Source organism: Mytilus edulis, chromosome 2 (assembly GCF_963676685.1).
Source record: "Mytilus edulis chromosome 2, xbMytEdul2.2, whole genome shotgun sequence".
Taxonomy (NCBI): domain Eukaryota; kingdom Metazoa; phylum Mollusca; class Bivalvia; order Mytilida; family Mytilidae; genus Mytilus; species Mytilus edulis.
This window is the reverse complement of record NC_092345.1, coordinates 47,371,157-47,395,687: the sequence shown is the minus strand read 5'-3', so window position 1 is coordinate 47,395,687 and position 24,531 is coordinate 47,371,157. Positions and strand designations below refer to the sequence as shown.

At 32.5% G+C, this 24,531-nt stretch overlaps 1 protein-coding gene across 1 annotated transcript in view; it reads right to left on the bottom strand.

The window, feature by feature from the left end:
• Positions 1 to 24,531, bottom strand: part of LOC139512306 (uncharacterized) — a 270,683-nt gene that overhangs the window by 218,954 nt on the left and 27,198 nt on the right. Inside the window, exons 7-11 of the mRNA XM_071299813.1 lie at positions 18,949 to 19,056; positions 11,509 to 12,930; positions 10,592 to 10,666; positions 5,436 to 6,920; positions 4,339 to 4,437 (exon numbers count right to left, since the gene is read on the bottom strand). Coding sequence (XP_071155914.1) covers positions 4,339 to 4,437; positions 5,436 to 6,920; positions 10,592 to 10,666; positions 11,509 to 12,930; positions 18,949 to 19,056 — 3,189 coding nt within the window. The remainder of the gene's footprint in view (positions 1 to 4,338; positions 4,438 to 5,435; positions 6,921 to 10,591; positions 10,667 to 11,508; positions 12,931 to 18,948; positions 19,057 to 24,531) is intronic.

Sequence of the window (24,531 nt, the reverse complement as noted above, 5' to 3'; positions counted from 1 at the left end):
TGGCGGCCATCTTGGTTGGTTGGCCGTGTCACCGGACTTGGGTCAGTTACATATAGAAAGTACACGTGGCGGAGTTTAACATGTATGTCAGAGAACATCGAACTGTAACAGTAGTGTAACAGCACAACACGAGAAATAAATGTAAACTAGACAAATCGATGTCCCCGCACTCCACTCATTTAACCGCTTATACCCCAAAAAGGACAAAGTTCAATATTTCTCCCAAAGAGGAAAAATAATAAAAAGAAAAAACCCTGACTACATGCATTCAATCTGTAGAAGGAGTTATCTGGAAACGTCCTACTTATGCAAGTAAATTTCCCAAAAATGACAAAGTTCAACTTTCTACCAAAAGAGCACATATTAATAAAAATTAAACCCTGACCACATGCAGCACACCTTCAATATATGTACAAACAGACAGTAAAGAGAAACCTTCCTAGGATTCAAACTGTTGGAGGAGCTATGCGGAATAACTAAATACCCACAATGGGACGGAAAGACGGACGGACGGACAGAGGTTAAACACTATGCCTCCAACTTTCAGTTGCTGTAAAGTTGCGCTGGCTAAAAAAAACAGTTTCAATTGGCTGGCTCAATAGATCGGTATGACTGGGTAATTTAAATTCATCGGGGTGATCTCGGGTTCCCCAGAAAGGTAAGGAGATTCTGCTCAACGTGTTGCATCCGTCGTGTTATTCGCGAAATTACATACCGAGTGATTTGGTCTTATTTGGAAGTTCACATTCGAGTAAAAGATGAAGGTATTATGGTTACGACAACTGGAACATGTTCGTCGTCACATGTGAAACAGATATTCCAAAAAGTTTATTTTTCAATTAGTGCGAGGTAGATCAGAGAATTCAATTGATTAAAAGTAAAAGATTGATATTCGTATTTATGTTCAAATGATCATTATTTTTTTTTTTAGAGAATTCTTATTTTATACTATTGATGCTTTGTCGTTTAGTCCGAGCCCCCCTCCTCCGATTTTCCTGTGACTTAAGTGTGAGTTGATTTGAAGTGTCTCATTTTTTAACAAAAAAGTATTAGTCTTTTGATTTGTGTCGAGCCTGCGACATAAATATAGCGGCAGTGAGACACAACAACGTCATCGAAAGTGGCGTCATTTCGGGACCATTTATAGCTTACTATAGGGTATGGGTTTTGCTCATTGTTGAAAACCATACAGTTTTGTTTTAGTTAAATCAAACCGAATTAAACTGTTTTGACATGATAAACTTATTACCTCCACGAAGTGTTTTAAAACTTGTATAAGAGTTTTTCCTCAATATCAAGAAAAGGCATCTACAGAAAAATATTTTTCTATTTTTTTTGACCGATGAATGTACAGCCGATCAACATTTCGCTTTTACACTGAAAGCAGCAATATCAGGCGAGACACAGCGTTCTGTGGACTTTTTTTTACAAATGTATTATAATACTGCTTCTATTTGAAAACTTCAGATCAAATAACAGTACCAAGTGGTTTGGGGATATCCCAATTATGTCCGAAATACTGTAAATTTTTTAGGATTTTATTATTTTTATTATTGTCTGCCGTTCCCCTTTTTCATATCAAATAACTCTGAACAACCACTCGAACTCTAATTTGATTTTCAACTTTGGCGATACCCATCCAAAGCATATTAAACAAACGACATATTGAAATCTGTTAAAAAATAGATTTTTATCACATTGTGCATGGTGGCCTTCTGCATTTAAACTCTGGTGGATAGTTGTCTCATTGGCAATCACACCACATCTAACTTTATTTCAACTCCTATGTTGCGTTTTGTATACTGCAACCTTGTTTATTTAGAACGCATATCCCGGAGCCCTCTTTTCGGAAGCTCGAGCAAACGCCCTTGTTCCGCGATAGAAAATTTAATTACGAACTCAAAAAGACATATAAAATAGCTCGAATTTCAACTCGAAATATTAATCAAATTATACTTAACTTCGAATCTGACTCAAACTCTACCTCAAGAAGTAACTCAAATTCAAAGTTGTATCTAGAACTCTGCCTTTAAATGTGACTCAAACTCGAAGTCCAACTCGAAACTCAATGCTAACTAGAACTTTAATTATAAGTATGACTTGAATTCGACAACTAACTAAAAGTTTAACTCAAACAGTAACCCGAACTTTAATTTGAACACTAATTAAATGGATGTCCAAACGCATTCAAGGCACATACAATATGGAAATCTATCTAAAAATAGAATAGGTTTTTCCGAATTGGTCACGTGGTTTTACCTTATCAAGTAATGGGATAACCACATCAAAGAATGACAGGACCACATAAAAAAATGACAAGACAACATCAAATAATGAAACGAACACATCAAGGAGCGTAAAATGGTCAAATTTTGAAACATCATTACGTAATGTTAAAACCATATAAAGAATAGACAAATCATCATTACGAAATAACAAAACCACATCATGTAATGAAACAACTACATTACGTTAAGTCACATACACATCAAGTAATGGTAAAACCACATTGACTAATGACACAACCATATTAAATAATGGTGAAACCACATCGAGTAATGACAAAACTATATCAACATGATCAAGTCAATACGAAACCATATCGTGTAATATCAAAATATCATTACGTAATGACTATTCCATATTGAGTTATATTAAAACATCATTACGTAATGTCAAAACCATATCAAGACAAAATATCAGTAAGTAATGATAAAACAACATAAAGTAATATCAGAGTTCCACATAAGACAGCTGTGGCGTTCCATATGCATCTCCTGTATCTTTTTTCATGCTTGGTGCGATTGATGCTTTAGACAAAATATTCACTTAACGTAATGCATTATTTAGTAAAAAGGTCATCATCTATATAGCGAAATGCGAAGTAAAAGGATACCGTAAGCTTCTTTTTATTCTACTTAAGAAGCTCCCATGTAGAGTCAGTCTCGTGTAAATAAAAGAACAAGTCGACATGAAGAGGAACACAGTTGGTTCCAATGGAAATTCCGATTGTTTGTTGAAAAACACACCCTTAAACGCAACACGTAGGCTTCCAATCACAAAATCAAGTATCTTGAAAAAGCCAACTTCAGAGAAAGTTTTGATTTAATCAGGGTGATTTTTTCAAATTTTTCCCTATCTAGGACAATATAATTTTAGCTACATTGGCCATTCTTTTTAATGGAACTTAGAAGGACAAGTTTTGTGATTTTGTTCTTTTAGTTAAGGAAAGAAATTCATATTGAATGTACTCTGACAATTCTTTGGTATTTTTAAGTACCAGTGTACACGTCACATACATTCAAAATGAAAAAGGCACAAAGAACAGCCATAAAAACTAAACTATTTAATAAAAATACACAAGGAGTAATTGCAGGTGTTACGGAAGGGTTAGCAGATCTTGCTCAACATGTGGCACCACTCGTGCTGCTCACGTAAGAAAAAACCCTGTGATAAATCTTATTCAGTTGAACAAAATCGAACAAGAAGACATGATCATGGTTACGACAATTGAATTTTTTTGCCTTAAGTTATAACTCGAAAAATTAAAGAGTATTTAATGATTTCAAATTTGGGAGTCAACAAAAATCCAAAAACAGTGTTAGATCAAAGCAACTTGGCAATTTGAAAGTTAAAACAGAGAAATGTGACCTTGAATGTATATCCTGGACACAAAATTAGTAGGATCTTCAAAGTAGTTCATGTTGTCATGACTCATTTTCCTACGAAAAGGAATGAGCCAAATTAAGAGTCTCGTTGTATTACATATTATGAATCGAAATCATTTTCAATAATTACAGATAATGGCTTTGATATACAAATATAGATATATATCAGGATATCAAGTTCATGTCAGCAGTGTTTGTTCACATAAAAAGGGTACTTTAATAAACGTACTTTACTTTGTAAATATTTAATTATATACAGCCAGATTGCAAATATGATTAAAGAAATATTACTGATCCGACTTATTATAAAAAGTAATGTCTCATAAAATGGGAAAAGTTAAAAGAAGATACGCCAATTATTACAGTTTAAAGTACTAAAACAGCATAAAAGTATGCGCTAATAGTACTCTTTAAGCTACTGCCACTTGTTTTCACGAACACAACAGAGTTTATACAATGAAAACAACAAATGCATTCTGAACATTCTTTGATTTTAATATGGTTGGAGCACAAAACAATATTCACGTTATATTCACAATTCTTTAAGTTTATTCTATTATCTGAAAAAAGTGACCGTATTCCTTTAGCCATTGCAAGATATATCATAATTACTAATAATAAAATATAGACTTTCTTTCCCTTATATATAGATGTATAGAAACAGCCAAACCTTCTACAGTGTTTATGTCTATTCCTCGCCATGCTTCTCCGTAAACTGTTTCCAACATCATGACTGGCATTTCATTGCTTCCATTTACCATCAAGGTACCTGCAGTATAGTATAAAAAGTGAGTCTATAAATTCTAAAATAAACGTAATAATTGTCTGTTCATAAGGACAGTTTACAGTTTACATGGAAACACATGGTACAGAATGAGTTAAAAATACGAAACAACATTTGATGTCATACACAACCGCCCCACCACACATCAATGAACAAATAGACATATTTAGATAAGGAGATTTGCTATGATTAATAATAGGACAACTGGCCATAGACCGAAGGAAAAAGATGTGAACAATTCCAGGTTACCTTAAATTCTTTAACAATGCGCGAAACTTATACCGTATTGTTATTTATATATTTGTTAAAAGTAGAAGCTCTTTTCGGATTCAAAGTGTACTGTGAAGCAGTACTGTACAGGGGTCATAATCGTTTTTACATCGCTATACCCAATGAAATATAATGAAATATAAATATTTTACCTCCAATGAATTTAACTAACATGAGCAAAACGAATGAGTACACTGATGATTTCAGCTTTTTTACTTATTTGTAGACCAAGCATTTGATTAAAAAAAAACGTCATTTAGGGTAATAACTACTAGAAGGAGTCATCTGAAAATTTTGGCCAAAATGGACAGAGGGAAGATCTTGGCATTCTAATCATTTTGCAATTGGAACAGGCCACTCTATCAATAACAATCTTCCAAATATTAGCGATTTTTTTACATATTTCTCCTAGCCCTTTTGGTAGCCATGTTGGGAAAAAGATGGAACCATGGGATATATTTTTCAAGAATTTTCTTCTAATGTTTGTTTTATCTATTTTTGTTTTAAATCTTTTTGCAACTGAATGAAGAGCAACAATACAAGCAATGTTTATTTTACTATCTATTATATCTTAGTTTTCCATGAGATGTTTTTCTGCATCCGCATCCAAATTTTGTTTTAAGATTTCATATGTGAAATTTAATACCATCAATGAAAATTTAAAAATGTAATTTATAATTAACTACTGTTTTTTAAAACTCTTAGATTCTTACCCACAACATTAATTCCCATATCTTTATTGAACAATAATGTTACGCCAGGATCTAAAGTAAGAGTATCAAATTCTCCTACTTCGATGTTAGCTGTCACTGTATATGGACTTCTGTCAACTGTTAATGTAAGTTCACCATTTACACGACCTCCAACCTCTCCAGTCCTGCTGATGAATGGTGGTTCTTTATTTTGGATATCAGAGAAATTTCTTGATCCAAGATATGGTCTGAACAAAACATCCATGAGTGTGTCATCATAATTATTATCATAAATCTTTTGACCAATTTCCTTCACATCAGTCGTTCCCCAAAAATTCAGAGAAGCGTTTACTATTTCATTTTGATACTGAGCGGCTGAGTTTATCTTGATATTGAATGTAGCATTAGGATTCTCAAAAATGTTATGGAAAATGAACATATTTGGTGATCTGAACAGTAATATGGTGTTTAGATTGTTTTGAAAGATATTCCCAAGAAGTAAAATAGGAGGAACATTTACATTCGGTTGTAACAAATTTAAAACGGCAGTTGATCCAACATTTTCAACAAACAAATTGTCAGATATTGTCAAATTTAAATCAGAATTATGTACATCTATTTTCACACAGTCTATGCCTTGGTGAAACGTATTCTCCGAGATGAAAGTTACACCTACATTTCCATATATAAAAACAGCATAATTCTTTACTGATGTAAAATAGTTGCCTTTTATTTCAAACAAATGATGAGCATATGAACGATAAAGGTTCAAATACATACCATACCGATTTATAGCCAAAGGACTGTGTGTAAAAACATTATTATACACATGGAAGAAATGAATTTGACCAAATGAGTACCGTTCATATATATATATATCATAGCCTGGGCTCAAACCATTAAATGAATTATGAAAAATATTGATATTTCTTTCTAAATCCGTACTTAATTTTGAACTCTTGCTGCAAGTCAATTGAAAATCAAAAGATTTTTCTGCCATTCTAAAAACGTTTTGTGTAACGTTAATATTAGTAGCTTGGGTTCTAATATAAACGTTCTTTGAATAGGCATAGGAACAGTAAAATGACGAATTTCTTATTAGTGAATTCAAATACCCAGAACAAGAATCAATATTAATTTGAGAAGAGCGGTATGTTCCAAATGAATTCAGATTACTTCCAAATAAATCAAATGATATATTAGTGATCCTATCTTGTGTTTGTAGCTCAGAAATCTCAAAGATTTTTCCAATCTTACTGGAAAAGATGCTGCTATTATCTCTTATGACGATACTATTAGATTTTCTGAATTCAACTTTAAGCATTTCGTTGTTGACAGTAATGTTACTATTTCTGAAGTATATATCTAGCTCTCCAATAAATTCATCAGCTACGAGAAAATTATCTGTATTCCAAACTGTTATACTATCTATGTTGACATCACAACTCTTCAAAACTTCTATACACATTTCTGCATCTCTTAATGTAACATTCTGGAGGTTTAATCCTATAGCAAAAAATTGGAACAAAGTATGTAATTCTAAGACCATTAGATACATTATTTATTAGTCCCAGACTACATTAATAATACAAGTTAAAATATGATACATGATTTTCAAAGAAATTTATTTAGATAACCAAACTAGCTTATGTACCTCCGCATAAGTGTACAATGGACATCACAATCAAAGTCGAAGTAACTGTCTGATTTTCTAGTAAGCATTTCATTTAATCGTTCATGTAATTATAACATTCATTCCATTGTTAAGAATTTTTAACAAGTATACAAATGTATCATTGTTGGGCTTAAGTTGAGACGAATTATATATACACACACATATATATATATAAAAATTGAGAGCCCAGGTGGTCGTGTGGTCTAGCAGGACGGCTGCAGTGCAGGCGATTTGGTGTCACGATATCACAGTAGCATGGGTTCGAATCCCGGCGAGGGAAGAACCGAAAATTTGCGAAAGCAAATTTACAGATCTAACATTGTTGGGTTGATGTTTAGACGAGTTGTATATACATTATGTACACAGCCATGTATCACCATCGTTGATGGCGATCCGATGGATACATCTGTTGTAGGGTTGTCACTGACTCAGACGTACTCATGAATATAATTATTTTCTGTGACTGTATCTTACATTAATTTGTAGGATCCTTTACTATAGATAATTTAGCTGATCTGTAACAATAACATCTTCATGCCTTATATATCATGTACTGTAGTACGCCGCTAGATTAAAACTGACGTGGAAAGGTAACACATGGCCAGCGAAAGCTCTTTTTTTGAGAGCCCAGGTGGTCGTGTGGTCTAGCGGGACGGCTGCAATGCAGGCGATTTGGTGTCACGATATCACAGTAGCATAGGTTCGAATCCCGGCGAGGGAAGAACCAAAAATTTGCGAAAGCAAATTTACAGATCTAACATTGTTGGGTTGATGTTTAGACGAGTTGTATATATATATATATACATATGTGTGTGTTTTTATAATTCGTCTCAACTTTAGTCCAACAATGATAGATTGTCAAATTTGCAAATTTAAAGAAAAATTTAAAGATTAATCATTGTTGGTCTCATCTTCGCTAGCCAAAGGTTACGATCCACTCCCGCTCTCTTCACCCTTTGCGGATTGAGCCAACATTTGTGATAACAATGTTGCGCCATCTATCGGAAGATAAAAATCACGCCCATTCCGAATATATTATTCTTGACCAATGTAAGCACTTGAACTCTTAAATTTGGAGGTAAAAACACGGTAGCGTCTAGATTCTACACACTTGGTAAAGCCGGAAATGAAAATATACGTCAACATTCATGCATTTGTGCATGAAACGTACACAGGAATTTCTGTTGGTTGATTAAAAACGTTCAAGTTGTTACTTAAAATAGTCGTATGTTTAGGGATGTAAAGACTTGTTGCACAATAAACACGTGGTAATTGTTTACAAATACTTTCTACATTTACACGTGATCATGTTATAGGCGCTTTTTGATTGGATGCAGCGAGGTTTGACTGCAACCAATAAAAATCCTTACCTTGTGTCTCCGAAATTTTATCTCAATCCGCCAAGGGTGAAGAGAGCGGGAGTGGATCGTAACCCTTGGCTAGCGAAGATGTGTTGGTCTAAATTTGAGACAAACTACATATATACTAGCCAACAAAAGTAACGATAAAAAGTTTGAACTCCAATTTATCATAAAATATAATAAATAGGAACAACTGTTAGACTATCTAATGGGAAACATTTATTTGCAAAGCAGTGGAACATAATTAAAAGAATCTGACCGAATTTGAAAGTGAGAAATTTCCATGGTAATGAACACAGGGATCAAATTTATATTGCAGGAAATGATGACAAAAAGTCGGCACTTAATTTCGAAGATGAGAATTAAGTATTCAAATATCTGCAAAGGCATTTCGTCAAAAAATCATAGACAAATTTAAGGACGAAAGGTTTCAAAGGAGAAATTTATTTGCTTATTAAAATCAAGTACTTGGCAAACATGTTCTTTATTTTGACATAATAAAATTGAACTTTGGATTCATCATGAAAAAACATTTTGTTGACTTATTTGTATCACATAAAATCATCCACATGTAGGAAAAACGATGATTGACATTTCGTTCTGTCTTTAATGCGGGGTTCACACATTGCCGATTATTGCTCTCGTTCGTACGACACGAAAAGTGAAAAAGTCGGATTAGTATCCTCAATTATCTGGAATGTCCTATTATTGTCTGAACGCAGTCGTTTTAGTTCGTAACAGATTCCTACTGGTCGGGAAGGGTCCGAATAGTTCGGCAAAGCACCCCGACAGTTAGGTACGTCCGGTTACATTCGGGGAAACTCAGCCGATTTTGTCTAGTCGGATTACAATCGTGCCTATGTCGTGACAGATTCTGCTGTATCGGATCGAATTCCTAACAATGTTCTGTGTATTCGGGACGGTGTCCTGTGGAACGGGAATGATCTGGAGAAATTTTTCATTGCTGTTTTTCTGCCGATTGAGTTCAGATTGCATCCAGATCTTGTCGATTGCGAACCGTTTTTGCCGAAACCGTTCCGAAACAGTCCCGTTATTAATTCTAAATTCGTCAATGATACCCACGTCAGAGTCCCGACAATTACAGAATACAATACGACTGAGACCAGACAAAGCCGTTTGCAATGCGATAGAGCGGACCGTGATAGGATTACGTTCCGACAATACCTGATCATCCTGAGTATGCCGACAGTTTTCGAACGGCTAATTTCCGTCAGCGTCGGTTCACTGTCTTGTCACTATCTGATCCTGTCGGATTACATTCGGTAGAATCGGGACGCAGTCGTGACAGATTCGGTCGAATTTTACCTGGCGAAAGATACAAATCGGATGAGAATCGGATTTAGAACGGGATTATCGGGATAAAGTCGCTTGGAAACGGTTGAATATCGACGCTTCCTGAACAATATCTGATTGTTGTCGTAATTTTCCATCCACGATTCATAGGATCTTGATCAGACTTTTAATAAATTGTAATCGGGAATGGTCCTGTCAAGGACAGCAGTAAAGATCGTGAATGTGTGACCCCAGCTTAACATGAATTAAATAGACTCAGGCGAATCGTTATGACACAATAAGTACGTGCATGTCTATTGATATGTATGTTTATATCTGGACCATCGACAGTCTTCGTATGATATCTCGATTGGTAATGAGATGGTGTCTAGTCTAGTATACGCACGAAAATATGATACATTATAACGAGTTAATGCATTGCATAATTTTTATTTTTTTTACTTTTTGATTTTTTATATAAACGTTTAAATATGTTATAAATCAAATATGAGAATTTCAGTCAAATCGATTATCATGAATTTGACAAATAATGCCCTTAATGAATATGTCACTGCTACATTTTTTGTCAATATGAATGATAAGCCGAGTTTATTCTTATGAAAACAAGATCTTAGTCAAATGTGCGCGTTTTAGTGATCGATCATTCATCACAAGAGACTTAATTAATAGTATAAAATTTTAAAACTTTTTTACGTCAGAAATCCAAGAATATGAAGAAAAATTTATGCAGGTATTATATTCGCGAAAAATAAACCTCAAACGATAAGTCCAATATACATATTTAAAAGAATGATGCACAAATTATAGAATATGACACTGTTTCTTACCTTTTTCGTATATGTGAAACCCAGTCCATTTAAAGTCTCGGCCCTGTAGTTCAGAATTTGTAATTTCTAACTTTCCTGCAAAATTATATAACATAGACAGTATCATGGTAAAGTTTCAAATGGCAAATTTTATTTTCTGCAAATATTCAAAATGGCTGCCGCACTCAGTACATCTTGAAAAATATAAAATGTATCATATTAATATAAGCAGATATAATCTAAAACAAATCCAATGTGATGTAAAATAATTGGACCGTTTATCAAACAGCTAAAAAAAACCTTAATAGTTGCTTTTGGACCATCAACTCTTAATGAAGTAGGTCTTCCTATTTTAATTTATTTATTTTGTAACTGTTGTCTTGCTTTATAATTGGAACATCTTACATATCCATCTGACGGTGACATTATATCCAAAGCCTTCACCATAAAGTCTTGTATGTACTCCTAACATATTTTTGTAAGTTTGCTTTAATTTTGTTGTTTAACATTTATCTTTATCATAAACGTTTTCAAGATAATACTCCAAAACACAGAAATTTCTTTCAATTTAATATTTCGCGGGGCAAGAACTCAAAACAGGGATGTATGATAGGTCTGAAAATTTTGTGGCAGATAAATCTGAACATGCCAATCATTTTGATTAAATCAGTGTTGCTTTAACTGATTTATGTTTTAAGATTTTAGCCAAAACACGCATTTTTTGATGGACAAGAATTAAAAAAAAACAGTATACTAGATGCCTTAAAGATCATACAGCACAAATTTGGCTGGAAACGGTCCACTGGTTTCAGGGAAAATTATCTTTGACAAAGTTTTTACCGGTTGCAAATGCATGTCAAAAAGTCACATGGCCTTTTTCGTCGGATGAGATCAAAATAAAAAGTAGAACTATCCATATCAATAATTGTATAGCATACCATAACTTCTTATTCCTCTGTCCTGACTGAACTTAAAGGATGCTTTGGATATCTGTACATCTCCATGTTCTGCAATTAGTATACTTCTGTTTACAATAAATGTACTATCCTCTGGAAAAAGCAGGGGAACTGAACTATTAAAAATACCTTCAACTATGTATACATTTTCGTCTGATTGTTGAATAAATTCAAAAGCATTAGATATGTTTAGCGTTGAAAGCATTATGATGTCTATATAAAACTGTTCTACAGTTACCAGCGCTGCTCTCGAGTCAACAAAAAAGTCACAAATCTTTGACTTGATAGTATCTGTGTCTGTGTGACCCCAAAAATTATAACTGGCTGAAATTGCATGAGTTCTGTTGAATATACTTTCAACCTTGATGTAACATGGCGTTAAAAGGTTGTCAATAAATTTATTTTGAGAGAGAATGTGTTCAACTCCATCTTTAATGTCTACAAGAGAATGCATCAAGCATCTTTGCACAGTATTTCTGGTAAAATTCAATCTAGCATTAGATATTGTTATAAGGGAAGCTTTGCTATTACTTGACACTTGGGTATTGTTCATAAATACATTTCCTTGGATATTGATTGGCATAATACTGTCAGGTCCATTAACGGATACTACAGCATACGAGTTCCTGAATGTATTATCAAATACCTTCAAATCTGATTGGTGTCCTACTTTCCTGATTCTTATTACTGGATAGTTGCCACGACAGTTGTGGAAACTGTTGCCAATTATACTGATGCTTACCTCCCCTGAATGATATACCTCAACAGATGATCCATAAAAATTACTTTCAAATGTTGTGTTGATAATCGTAAGGACGGAATAGTAACAAGTATAACAGTCCATATAAACTGATTGTAATCTATTGTTAGATAACTCGGAGTTCATAATAGTGATATTTTCTGTGTAAGAGCTTGCATACCGTCGATAGGAATAAATTCCAATTGATCCAGCATGGCCTTTAATGATGGTGTTATTAACGAAAATACTAGCACGGCCCGTTGAACCTGAATATATACCATGATTGGAGTTACGTTCAATAGAAGACATGTCTATATAAAGACGTGAAAAAACATCATTTAATGCTCTGTTGTACCAATTACCAATCTGTATCCCATATCCAGAACTTAGACTTATATTACATTTTTGTATGAAGAGTGATGGTTTTTCTGTCGTTCCTTGAAACTGTATTCCATATTGATTGTAGATGAATTCTGAGTTTCGGATTTTGAATGTTGTTTCCGGAATAAATTCTTCTTTTGTTACAGTTAAATTAATGCCTTCACTGACTCTTAATGCAGTATTACATGAATAGAAAGTGCCAAAAATTATATCCATGTCTTCACTGGTTCCTTGTACACATATGTCTCCTTGTCTTATAACTGAATGTGCTATATTTAAAGTACCTGAAATAAGATGTCATAAAATAATCATAATAAGATGGAGTCATTTACTTTTACTGTTGAATGGTTTTATGTGATATCCGTTTGACGTGGCTCGGTACTTATACATCTCGTCAATGTGTTTGTATTGGCTTTCATTTTTTGGTGATTTGTTTTGTATATGTGACTCTTTGTATTTCTTTTGTGCTTATAACGTGACTCTGTACTTTAAAAGATCCCGTCAGTATGATATTTGTCTATAATATGTCATTATGATATATTTCTATTATGAATTACTTTATACGTTGAACCACAAACGTCAAAATCAATCAATGGCGTAGTGGAATTGACAATTTTTGGATTCTCATAAATTCTATGTATAACTTTTGAACTAGTTTGAATCTCGGTCTATTTCTGTAATTTATTCTTACATACTTTTGATTTTTTAACTCTGTATGCGTACATTGCCTATGAAAAAATTTTAAAATTGTTTGTATGCACATTGAACATCAAATTTATGTGACGTATATAATTTTTCTAACGTCAGACACTCAAATCAATCCATGTGTTCTTAGACAGTAGATGTTATTGTGTCCTGTTAAATTGTTCCCTTTAAAAAGTTTTGGATTCTCATATATTCTATGTATAATTTTTGGACTAGTTTGAATCTCGGTCTATTTCTGTAATTTATTCTTACATACTTTTGATTTTTTAACCCTGTATGCGTACATTGCCTATGTAAATTTTAAAATTGTTTGTATGCACATTGAACGACAAATTTATGTGACGTATATAATTTTTCTGACGTCGGACACTCAAGTAGATCCATGTGTTCGTGGATAGGTTTTTGTGTCCTGTTAAATTGTTCCCTTTAAAAGTTTTGGATTCTCATAAATTCTATGTATAACTTTTGGACTAGTTTGATTTCTGTAATTTATTCTTGCATACTTTTGAATTTTTAACCCTGTCTGCGCTCATTGTCTATGTAAAATTTAAAATTGTTTATAATCCAGGTACTTTGGATAACTATTGTATGCACATTGAACGACAAATTTATGTGACGTATATAATTTTTCTGACGTCAGACACTCAAATCAATCCATGTGTTCGTAGATAGTAGATGTTGTTGTGTCCTGTTAAATTGTTATACGATGATGACTGATGTTCCCATATTTTGACTATTTTATTGATTGTGACTGTTTATTTAACGCATCATGTAAATGTAACGGAATTTGATGAGACTGTTATTAAAGTGAGAGGGTTAGCGCTATAGAACCAGGTTTAATCCACCATTTTCTACATTTGAAAATGCCTGTACCAAGTCAGGAATATGACAGTTCTTGTCCATTCGTTTTTGATGCGTTTTGTTTTTTGATTTTGCCATGTGATTATGGACTTTCCAAATTGATTTTCCTCTGAGTTCGGTATTTTTGTGATTTTACTTTTTAATGGTCATAATAAGATGGAGTCACAAAATAATCATAATAAGATGGAGTCATAAAATAACCATATTAAAAATAGATGTGGAAATATTGCCCATTAGACAACTACCAACCAGTGACCAAAAGAAGTGGAAGTAAGCAATTGTACGTCCTCACATGACCATCAACATTTTAATACAAGTTTCCCTCATTCGGATTAACATAGATACTATAAAAACCTAATTTTCTTACTAAAGTAACAGCATTTTACATTGAATACCAGTTAGATTTTATAAATCACAACAAAATTCACGATGGGAGTTATTCCCCTTACTTGCTTTGTCACTGGAAGATGAATCATAAAAAGTAAATGTGTAAATGTATTGTTCACAAGTAAAGCTTGGTTCACATATTTGTCACAACTACTTAAGGTCTCTTTACCTTCGACATATCTTTAACCCAATTGAATGAAAATGCTAAACATGAATTTTATACCTTATTCTAAAACATTGAAGATAACATCATTTAAAAATTTATAGACAAAAAAAAGAAACATTGAATACTTAATTTTGTCAGATTCTACTCAATCACGAATTACCAAAACATCCACTATAACTGTTTAACAATAGATTGAGTATATTGGTATAACTCTATGTCCTTTCCATTGCATTAATATACCAAATAAATAAATAACATTTCATAGCTGATTCAAGCATTGTCATAAAATTCATAAGTCTGGGTCAATCTACTCAAATACAACTAAAGTTGATATTTATAAACAGTGTTACTGCAGAAAAAATAACATGAAAACGAACACCACAGTTCACCTATTAAAAAAGATATTTTATATTTATGAAAGTGAACAGATGGGAACATATGAAACATATTTAAAATAAAAAACAACAAATGAATCATCTCACTTTTTAATATATACACAACAATTATGCTGTGTAGATTGTTTATAAGGTCAGGATCAGTAAAACATTGCCACCAAAACATGAGCAGAAAAAAAATCCGATCATCAATTATTATAGTATAAACACAAGAGGCTCCTACTAGCATGAATTGTTCTCATGGTAAAAATATTCCGTTTTGATAGTAGTTTTTCTCTTTATTGCAATAAATTATGTTATTTTCGGGCAATAACTTCTGAAAGCGTTATCAAATGGTTCAGTCATTTTTTGTATATTCTGTATTGCATGATCAGTTTTGCTGTTTACTGTATTTATCTTTATTTCTTAGTTTCATGAAAATTTGTAAAAAAAAAACTTCATTTCAAGATAATAACTCCTTTTAAAAGAGACGTCCTACAATTTGGTGACACTGGTTTTTTTTTTGTATATCCTATATTGTTGAAGATTTTGCTACTTACAGTATATTTCTATCTGTTATAATTATTGGGATAATTGGTAAAACCATCAACCTTTTTTAATTTGGCTTGGAGTATTTTTGTTATATTTTTTTGTTTAAATTTATCATTTATGGACCATAACATTTTTCAGGAGTCATCAAATGGTTCTAGTTATTAACAATGTTGATAGATTTGTAATGACGTTTTGTTTTGCTTCTAGCAGTTTCTTTCGATAATATAGTTTAAATAGTATGTAGGCAGAAATATGAAAAATAGCAAACTATTGTCATTTGATTAAGGTTAATACATGTTACTCATAATAGGAGTCATCTTTGGTGCAACCAGAAATTTGATCAATATTCCAATTCTGAGCATTTTCTCCAGTCATATTTTCCTTAGTTTTCAAGATAAAGGTCAATTAGTGCGTTTTACCCTTATATTCTATTTCAAGCCATGCTTGTTGAATGAATTCAAATAAACAGCTGCGCCATGAGCGCATGATACGCCCGACGTCCTGTGTGCATGGAAGTTTTATGCAATAATCATAAATAGTTTCTGAGAAAGTTTTAAGCAATAACCATATATTGTTTTTGAGACACGGCGGGACATGTAAAACCCCCAAACCTGTTTTTTATTTTTACAAAAACTAAATATCACTAAAATAAAATTTTGAATCAAAACAAAAAGTATACAGATCTTTAGATTAATATAACAAAGAAGTGTGTAAAGTTTTAAGCAATAATCATAAATTATTTTTGAGATACGGCGCGACATGTAAAAAAACCCTCCCCTGTTTAACAAAATACTCAATTACTCCAAAATAAAGTTTTAAATCATCACTAAAAAGTATACAGATCTTTAGATTAATATAACAAAGAAGTGTGTAAAGTTTTAAGCAATAATCATAAATTGTTTTTGAGATACGGCACAACATGTAAAAAAAAAAATCTTTCAAAATACTCAATAACTCAAAAATGAAATTTTGAATCATCACCAAAAAGTATACAGATCTTTAGATTAATAAAACAAAGACATGTGTAACGTTTTAAGCAATAGTCATAAATTGTTTTTGAGATATGGTGCGACATGTAAAAAAACCTCCCCCTTTTTTACAAAATACTCAATAACTCAAAAAATCAAATTTCAAATCATCACCAAAAAGTATACAGATATTAAGATTAATATAAATAAAAAGTGTTTAAAATTTTAAGCCATAATCAAGAATAGTTTATGAGATACGGTGTGACATGTGAAAAAAAACACACCCCTGTTTTAGTTACAAAGTGCCGTAACTCAAAAAGTTTTAATCTTATTTTCACCAAAAAGCATACAGATCATTTGACCATCATAAGAAACAACTATAATAAGTTTCATGAAATTTTGATAAGTCGTTCTCAAGTTACGGTGCGACATGTTTACGCCAGATAAACGGACAGACGGACGGACGGACGGACTGACACCGGACATTTGTATACCATAATATGTTCCGTAAACATTTTGACGGGCGTATAAAAACCAGAAACCTACTTATTTCCTAAGAATAATTTCCCTCATGTTTGGTTGAAGTAAGTTTTTTCGAAGTTCTGATGATATAATCTTGGAAAACATATACGAAGACAATGAACATCCGATTCGGTTGACGCAAGTAAACTCATATGGATCAAGATGGTATTCAACTGAGAAAGACTTCCAGTGAATGTCATTTTCATACTGAGAAAGAGTGGTTCTGAGACAGTTGTGAATTTCTATCCTAATTATTAACCCGTTTCGAAATTTCATTTCAATATATGAATAGTTTCGACGATGTGAGCTTATCCAAACCACCAAGTAATTATTGTTTTGTTCCATTGTGAATTTGAAACTTTCAGGGATTTTGCTATGTCTTAACGCCATAAAATCTGCAAAAGTCCCTCATCTAGATGAAAACTCAAACTCAATCAGTAAATTCTGTAAATAACACCCCTTTATACAATTTTCGTGGAGTTTAATACAGTTGACATCCTCTTCGTTTACCCAAGATTGATCTATGTTAAACATTTTTGTCGTTTATACATGTTAAAGTCTTTGCCCAAAACGCAAAAAAAAATAGTCATTTAAGGACAATGCCTATCATTTGATAACAACTGACAATTTCATCTATACGGACATATTTGCAGTACTTGAATTGATGGTAAAATATTCAAAATAAAAGGCAATGGCACAGAAATTTGTCAAATCGTCATTCAAGGTCAATAGCTCTTATAAGGAGTCCGATCCACTGACGATTTCGGCCATTTAACTTATTTGTCGATCTTGTAATTTTGACCGTTTTTGTTAATTAAGTTTCAATTTATCTATTTTCAAGTTTTCAGAATGAAAGCCAAAATCGCAAAACATTTTAAAAATCGTGATTATAGGGCAATAACTCTTTTAAAAAGTCGACTAATGATTTGGTCCATGTTGACTTGTAGATCTTGTCATGTTGGTATTTTTTTTTAAACATGTTAAAGTATCTCTCTATCTATTAAATTATTCAAGATTCTAGACAAAAAGTAAAAAAGAATGGTTAAATTCGTTATTCAAAAGAAGTAACTCCTATAGAAGAAGTCTGACAGATTTGAGGTAAACGGACAGAAGGTAGATATCATCGCAATATTTTGCCAGTGTCAGATTTGTCAGAACTTAAGCTTTTTTAGTAGCAACACAGCCGTGTGGGTTAGCAGGCAGGTTCCTAAGACAAAGTTTTTTACAACTATATACTGAAATTATGATTACAGCCAAGAAGGTCAGATGTTAACGGACCCCGACGGACAACGACGAATCCCTACGACAGACTATGGATGCCAAGTGATAAGGATAGCGCATTGGCCCCACGAGCCTGGTGAGATAAAGGGAATGTGCATGAAATTTTCAAACAATTTTCTATTTCACAACTTAATCTTTTATTTTTGATTGCATGACTATTTGGACTAACAGACAGATAGACAAGGTGTTAACCTATAGTTCCCTTTTAACTTCACAAGTACACAAGGAAAGTAAAAATATTAAGACATATTTGTTTTTACTTCAATAGTTCAAGACATAATTCATATATCTAAAGATAATTGATTTATCAATATATTAGTTTAAAAAAAAATGACATTCTTAATTTAGTTTCATTCATCCTGATCAACATGATTTGTGAAGTGCTTTTCTGTCCTGTGATAAGTTATAAACAAAATGAGTGTTTTCATCCACAATTTATTCTATCTTCACCTATATTAAAGAAAGTTGAAACTGTAGCATAATTACCTCCTGGTTCAACTTCTATACCTTTCCACTTGTTCTTCAAGCTTGTAACAGGATAATCTGAACTGAACATTGTTGTTAATCCTGGAATTCCTTTCGTTACCAATGAGCCTTAAAACATATAAAATATATTAAATTGCTACATTCACATGGAGAAGGAGAACACCAATCACAGGTTCTGCAGTATAAAATTGAATGCTGTTTCTTATCTTTAATCACAGTGATAGCAAGTGCATCCCATTTTGCAGGAAGTGGGGAAGCAGATTTTGAATCTGAAAAATTAAAACATTAAAAGCAAAAGACAGATATTTTCTAGTGACATAGCAAACAATTGCATACGAAAAGGTCGCCGAGTTATCATATAGATCATAGCTCGTAAAATATTCATCAAATAAAAACCATTATATAAAATTTAATGTATAATTATCACCGGAATAATAATTTATTGTTATTTAGTAAAATATTGATAAAAAAAAAACATTGTTATAAATGTATAATTATCACTGGAATAATAATTTATTGTTATATAGTTATATCAACTATCGATATTTACAAAATATATTGTCATCACTTTGTTTCAAGCTATGTATTGGTTACCTAGACTTCAAACAATGATATCCTTTCATTTAAACTAATTTACAACTAAAATGCTTATTACTAGTTTTTTACTACTATAACATAAATTATCATTTAGAGAGAAGCAAAAAAATATCAGAGGTACATTCAAACTCACAAGTCAAAAACAAACTGACCACATCATGGCCAATAAAAGAAAAAGCCAAACAGACAAACAACAACACACAAAACATCATAGAAACCCAAAAGACTGGGCAACACGAACCCAACCAAGAACTGGGAGTGATCTCAGGTACTCCAAAAGGGTAAACATATCCTGATCCAAATGTGGCATCCGTCGTGTTGCTCATGTAAGTACAACTTATATATGTCATTCGGTACGTCAAATTCGGTGGATGGGACGAGATTGTAGTTACGAAAAATGGAACATATCCGTCGTAATCTGTAATGAATATGTTCCATTTTACATTAACTTTTGATATAAAGCATATGAAAATAGTGGAATTAATTTTAGGAGTGCAAAAATGAATTAAATGTTTAGATAAATAGTGTGCCTTTGATGGCACTTTTAATTTTGTTTACAATTTTGACTTTTCAACTATTTACACTTCTACACAATCTTATCAAACAAAATGTTTCTTTTTTAATTAAATTCTCGTTGAAAAACCGATTCCCAATTCACTTGTTGCAAATCGCACAAAGCGTTTTTTCTGTAATGAGAAGGTTGATAATAATATGCTTTATCGCTATGTTGTGCATTTTTCCTTTGATCTTTTTTTATGTGATAATTTTCATATCATGCTTCTCGCTAGAAACTAAGGAGGTCACGTGGCGTTGCTAACGAAATTGACATGAAATTAACAACATCGTCATAGGTAAAATAGCGATAAACAGATTATCATTGGGCATCTCAACTCGATTGCTTTTCTCACTTTCGCTCAAGGGGTACAATCAAAATCACGTGATGGATATACACTCATCGGAAGTAACAGTCGAGCAGACCGTTTGAAAGGTAAGTAGTCGTATTTACTTGTTTATATCAATAAAATTTAATATATAAGGTAGTGCACCGAATGTCGGATACTATCTAGTTTTGAAATACACAATTATCCTTGCTGGAAAGCGTGCAGTTAATGCTAACAATTCGACACAGTTCCAAAATAACTGTGTCGAAGTGTTTGCAATAACTGCACGGTTTCTAGCAAAACAATTGTGTATGTTAAAACTATATACTATCCGACATTCGGTGTGCCAACTTATCAACCAAAATTTAATTGATATAAACAAGAAAACGCAACTACTAACCTTTCAAGCGGCGAGTTCGACTGTAACTTCAAGTGTGTGTATATTCATCACGTGATTTTGATTGTACCCCTTGCTGTACCAGCTCAAGCGAGAAATTCAATCTCGTTGAGATGACCAACGATAATCTATAAATATATGCTTACTGGTCATGTGAAATGAGATGTTTAACGTTTATTTTTTTTCCTTGACAACATACTTTAATGTTTATGGTCATACTAAGAAAAGAACAGCCTAACTTCCATATAAATTCAAAACATGTACCGTTATCATAAGGATATTTCTGTTAAATAATCAAAAATTCCCTAAATTTACTGCCAAAATTTACCCAACGGATCTTACTTAAACACTTCAAATATTACCAGGAAATGCTATCCTTTTCTATATTTAGGTATTTCAGTGCTAAAATTAACAAAAGGGACGATTTTTGTTCCCTTTTGATATTTTCTTTTTTTGTACGGTTGTTTAAATTTGCTACGTACACATGTATTTCGTGAATTTTAACTCGTACGCTTTGCCCGTGTCTGTAGTGAAGTTATGGATTTCAATGAACGCAATCTTTGTCTATTACTGTTAAATTATTAACTCAAGGAACTATTTCATATATATAACGTTTTGCTTTGTGTTTGTTTTTTCTACATTGGCCAGGGGTATACATATATGATAGGGCGCCTGTCCCAAGTCAGAAGCCTCTGGCCTTTGTTAGTCTTGTATGATTTTAATTTTAGTTTCTTTTATATATTTAGTTTCTTTTATATATTTAGTTTCTTTTATATTTTTAGTTTCTTTTATATATTTAGTTTCTTTTATATATTTAGTTTCTTTTATATATTTAGTTTCTTTTATATATTTAATTTCTTTTATATATTTAGTTTCTTTTATATATTTAGTGTCTTTTATATATTTAGTTTCTTTTATATATTTAGTTTCTTTTATATATTTAGTTTAGTACGACGTCCATTATTACTGAATTAGTATACATTTTTGTTTAGAGGCCAGCTGAATCACGCCACAGTGTTTGTGATCTTCACGCTGCATTGAAGACCCATTGGAGGCCTTCGGCTGTTATTTACTCTTTGGTCGGGTGTTGTATCTTTGACACATTCCCCATTTCCGTTCTCAATCTTATATATTTCACCTCTTTAAAATTCAAGAGTCTATTCTAAATTGAGGTAAATTATATGGCCTTCCAAAAACTTTTTTCCACCCTAATATCACTGAAGAGATATTAATTGACGACATCCGAAAATGGTGTTATAAATTTAAGCACCTCATGTTTGTGGTTTACCGTCTTTGCCACAACTTCATTGTTTTCTGTTTGGTATTAAAGTACTAGTAGTATAAAGATCCATGTTTACATCTTGCACTGTAACCGGCGCGCTAGACCACACGACCACCTGGGCTTCATATATATATAAACAAGTCTAAATTAAAAACTACGTTCAAACCTATGATTGCGTTGGATAAAACCCGCAATGTTACGTGTGCATGTAAAACAAATTTCATTGTAGAGGGGTCTAAAAACAGCACAAACAACATTTTCCAAAAGACCAAAAAAGTGAAAAAGTATATTTGAACAAAACGCATTTGACTAACAGGTCGAACAACTGATGTTCTGTAACCATGCTGACTGCCGGCATTGACGGTTGCCAAATAAAATTGATCACAAGATGTAACAAAATGGATCTTAATATACATTTAATACTATATATAATAAAAACTATATATCATATGCCTTTTGTATTGTTTATTCAGAAGTCAAGCAGTTATTTTGGTTTGAATTGTTTTACCCTTCTACGTTCGGGGTCTTTTATAGCTTATTATTCGATATTGTTTTTTTCTCATGGTTGACGGCCGTACGGTGACCTTTATAAAGTGTTAACTTAAATCATTTGGTGTGTGGTGGAGAGTTGCTTTATTGGCAATCATACCTTATCTTCTTATTTTCATATTATCGTATGGTGGTGTTAGGTGGACGAACAGGCAGGTGGGGATGAACTAAAATGTAAGTTCCTAATTTGTGTTATCATATTTTCCTACAGTTTTCAACCCTGACCCCTAAAACCTCACAGGAAAGACTCCACATATGTTGAAATAGTGCACCTACTTTTATGATAGTTTTTTAAGACTTTTGTCTCAATTTCTCTAAGAAACTCGGTAATTTGTCAGCTAAATTTAAGAAAGAAACTAGTTTTCTGTAAACAATTTATCTTTCATTTTGAAACCCAGATCCCTCAAACTTGTCAGGAATTGTGCACATGCTATTATAGAACTGTTGCAGGATTTTTATCTCATTTTTAAAGTATTGTAAACTTTCTAATTGTTAAAAATTATTTAGAGCATTCCGGCTATTTTAGTCTTTAAACTATTAAAATTAAAAAAACATCGTGTGTACGTAGTACAAGAATTACATTATTAAGGAAAATACATTATAGTTCTTTACTCCTGGGTTGCCATTAAAATCAAATTCCCAAGGTTTGTCAAAGAAAAATTCGTCCTGTTTCTAAACAAGTTCTTTGGAAGACATCAAGACTTTGTTGATAAATATTCCGTATCAACTTTACAAATAATACATGATGGTCTTCAAGTATAGATTTTCAGTGCTAACGTTGTTTTTCATATTGATGACGTGTTAAAGTCTTCCCTTTTTTGTCCTTATATATGTTTAATCTTACTGTTTATCCAATTTTGATTATATTCCTATGACGTGGATCGGTGCTTATAAATCCCGCCATTGTGTAATTGTGGTATGGTCAATTTTGAATTCTTTACTTCATTTTTGCTAATGTACTTGTTGACTGCTGTACCCCGATTTTTGTCGATTTTTTCTATTATGTGTGTTTGTTTTGCTCACACATTGTTCTCAATATAATGGAATTCTACACGACTGTCATACAAGTGAGAAGTTTAGCTAGCCATAAAAACAAGATTTAATCCAACCTTTTTTTACATAAGGAAATGCCTGTACCAAATCAGGAATATAACCGTTGTTCTCCATTCGTTAGATGTTTTTGTGCTTTTTAATTTGCCATTTTATAAATGACTTTCCGTTTTGAATTTTTCTTGTAGTTAAGTATTTTTGTTTAATATTTTACTTTTTTTATGCTAAAGAACCGATTCCTTTAAATACTGATCTCTCAACTCGTCTGATAGAACTACTGGTTCAAGAAATAACCTTTTTAGCTTCAAATCACTTCACTTCATTGGGCATTTCGGCCACAGATTGTAAAACTCGTCAATGGTTGAAAGAATCAAAATACGCAAAGCAAACTACTAACAATAAACAGTTGTGCCAAGAGAGCAAGACACACCATGTTTGCATATTGAAATTGTTGTAAAAAAAACACATTAAGAGGGGTTTTAAACAGAAGTCTGTAAAATGGCCCTATAGAATAAGTTGCATGAGGATATCATAGGATGTTTAATAATGTTTAAAATATAAAGTCTTTTAACTCTTGAACATCAATCAGAAGATTTTTAAAAATCGAAAGTGATCCTTCATTCATGAATACCAACAACAGCCTAAGTTTGTAGTAGCATGAGTAATTCGATCCAAGTGTCGGAGAGTAAGTGCTACATGTGAAAAATAACATTAAATCCCAACGCTTTGGATTAAAAAAATCAGAAGATAATCAAAAACGATACCTTACTTTTACCGATTTCAACAACAATTGTGTCTAGTTTCAAGTAAATCAACCGAATCATACT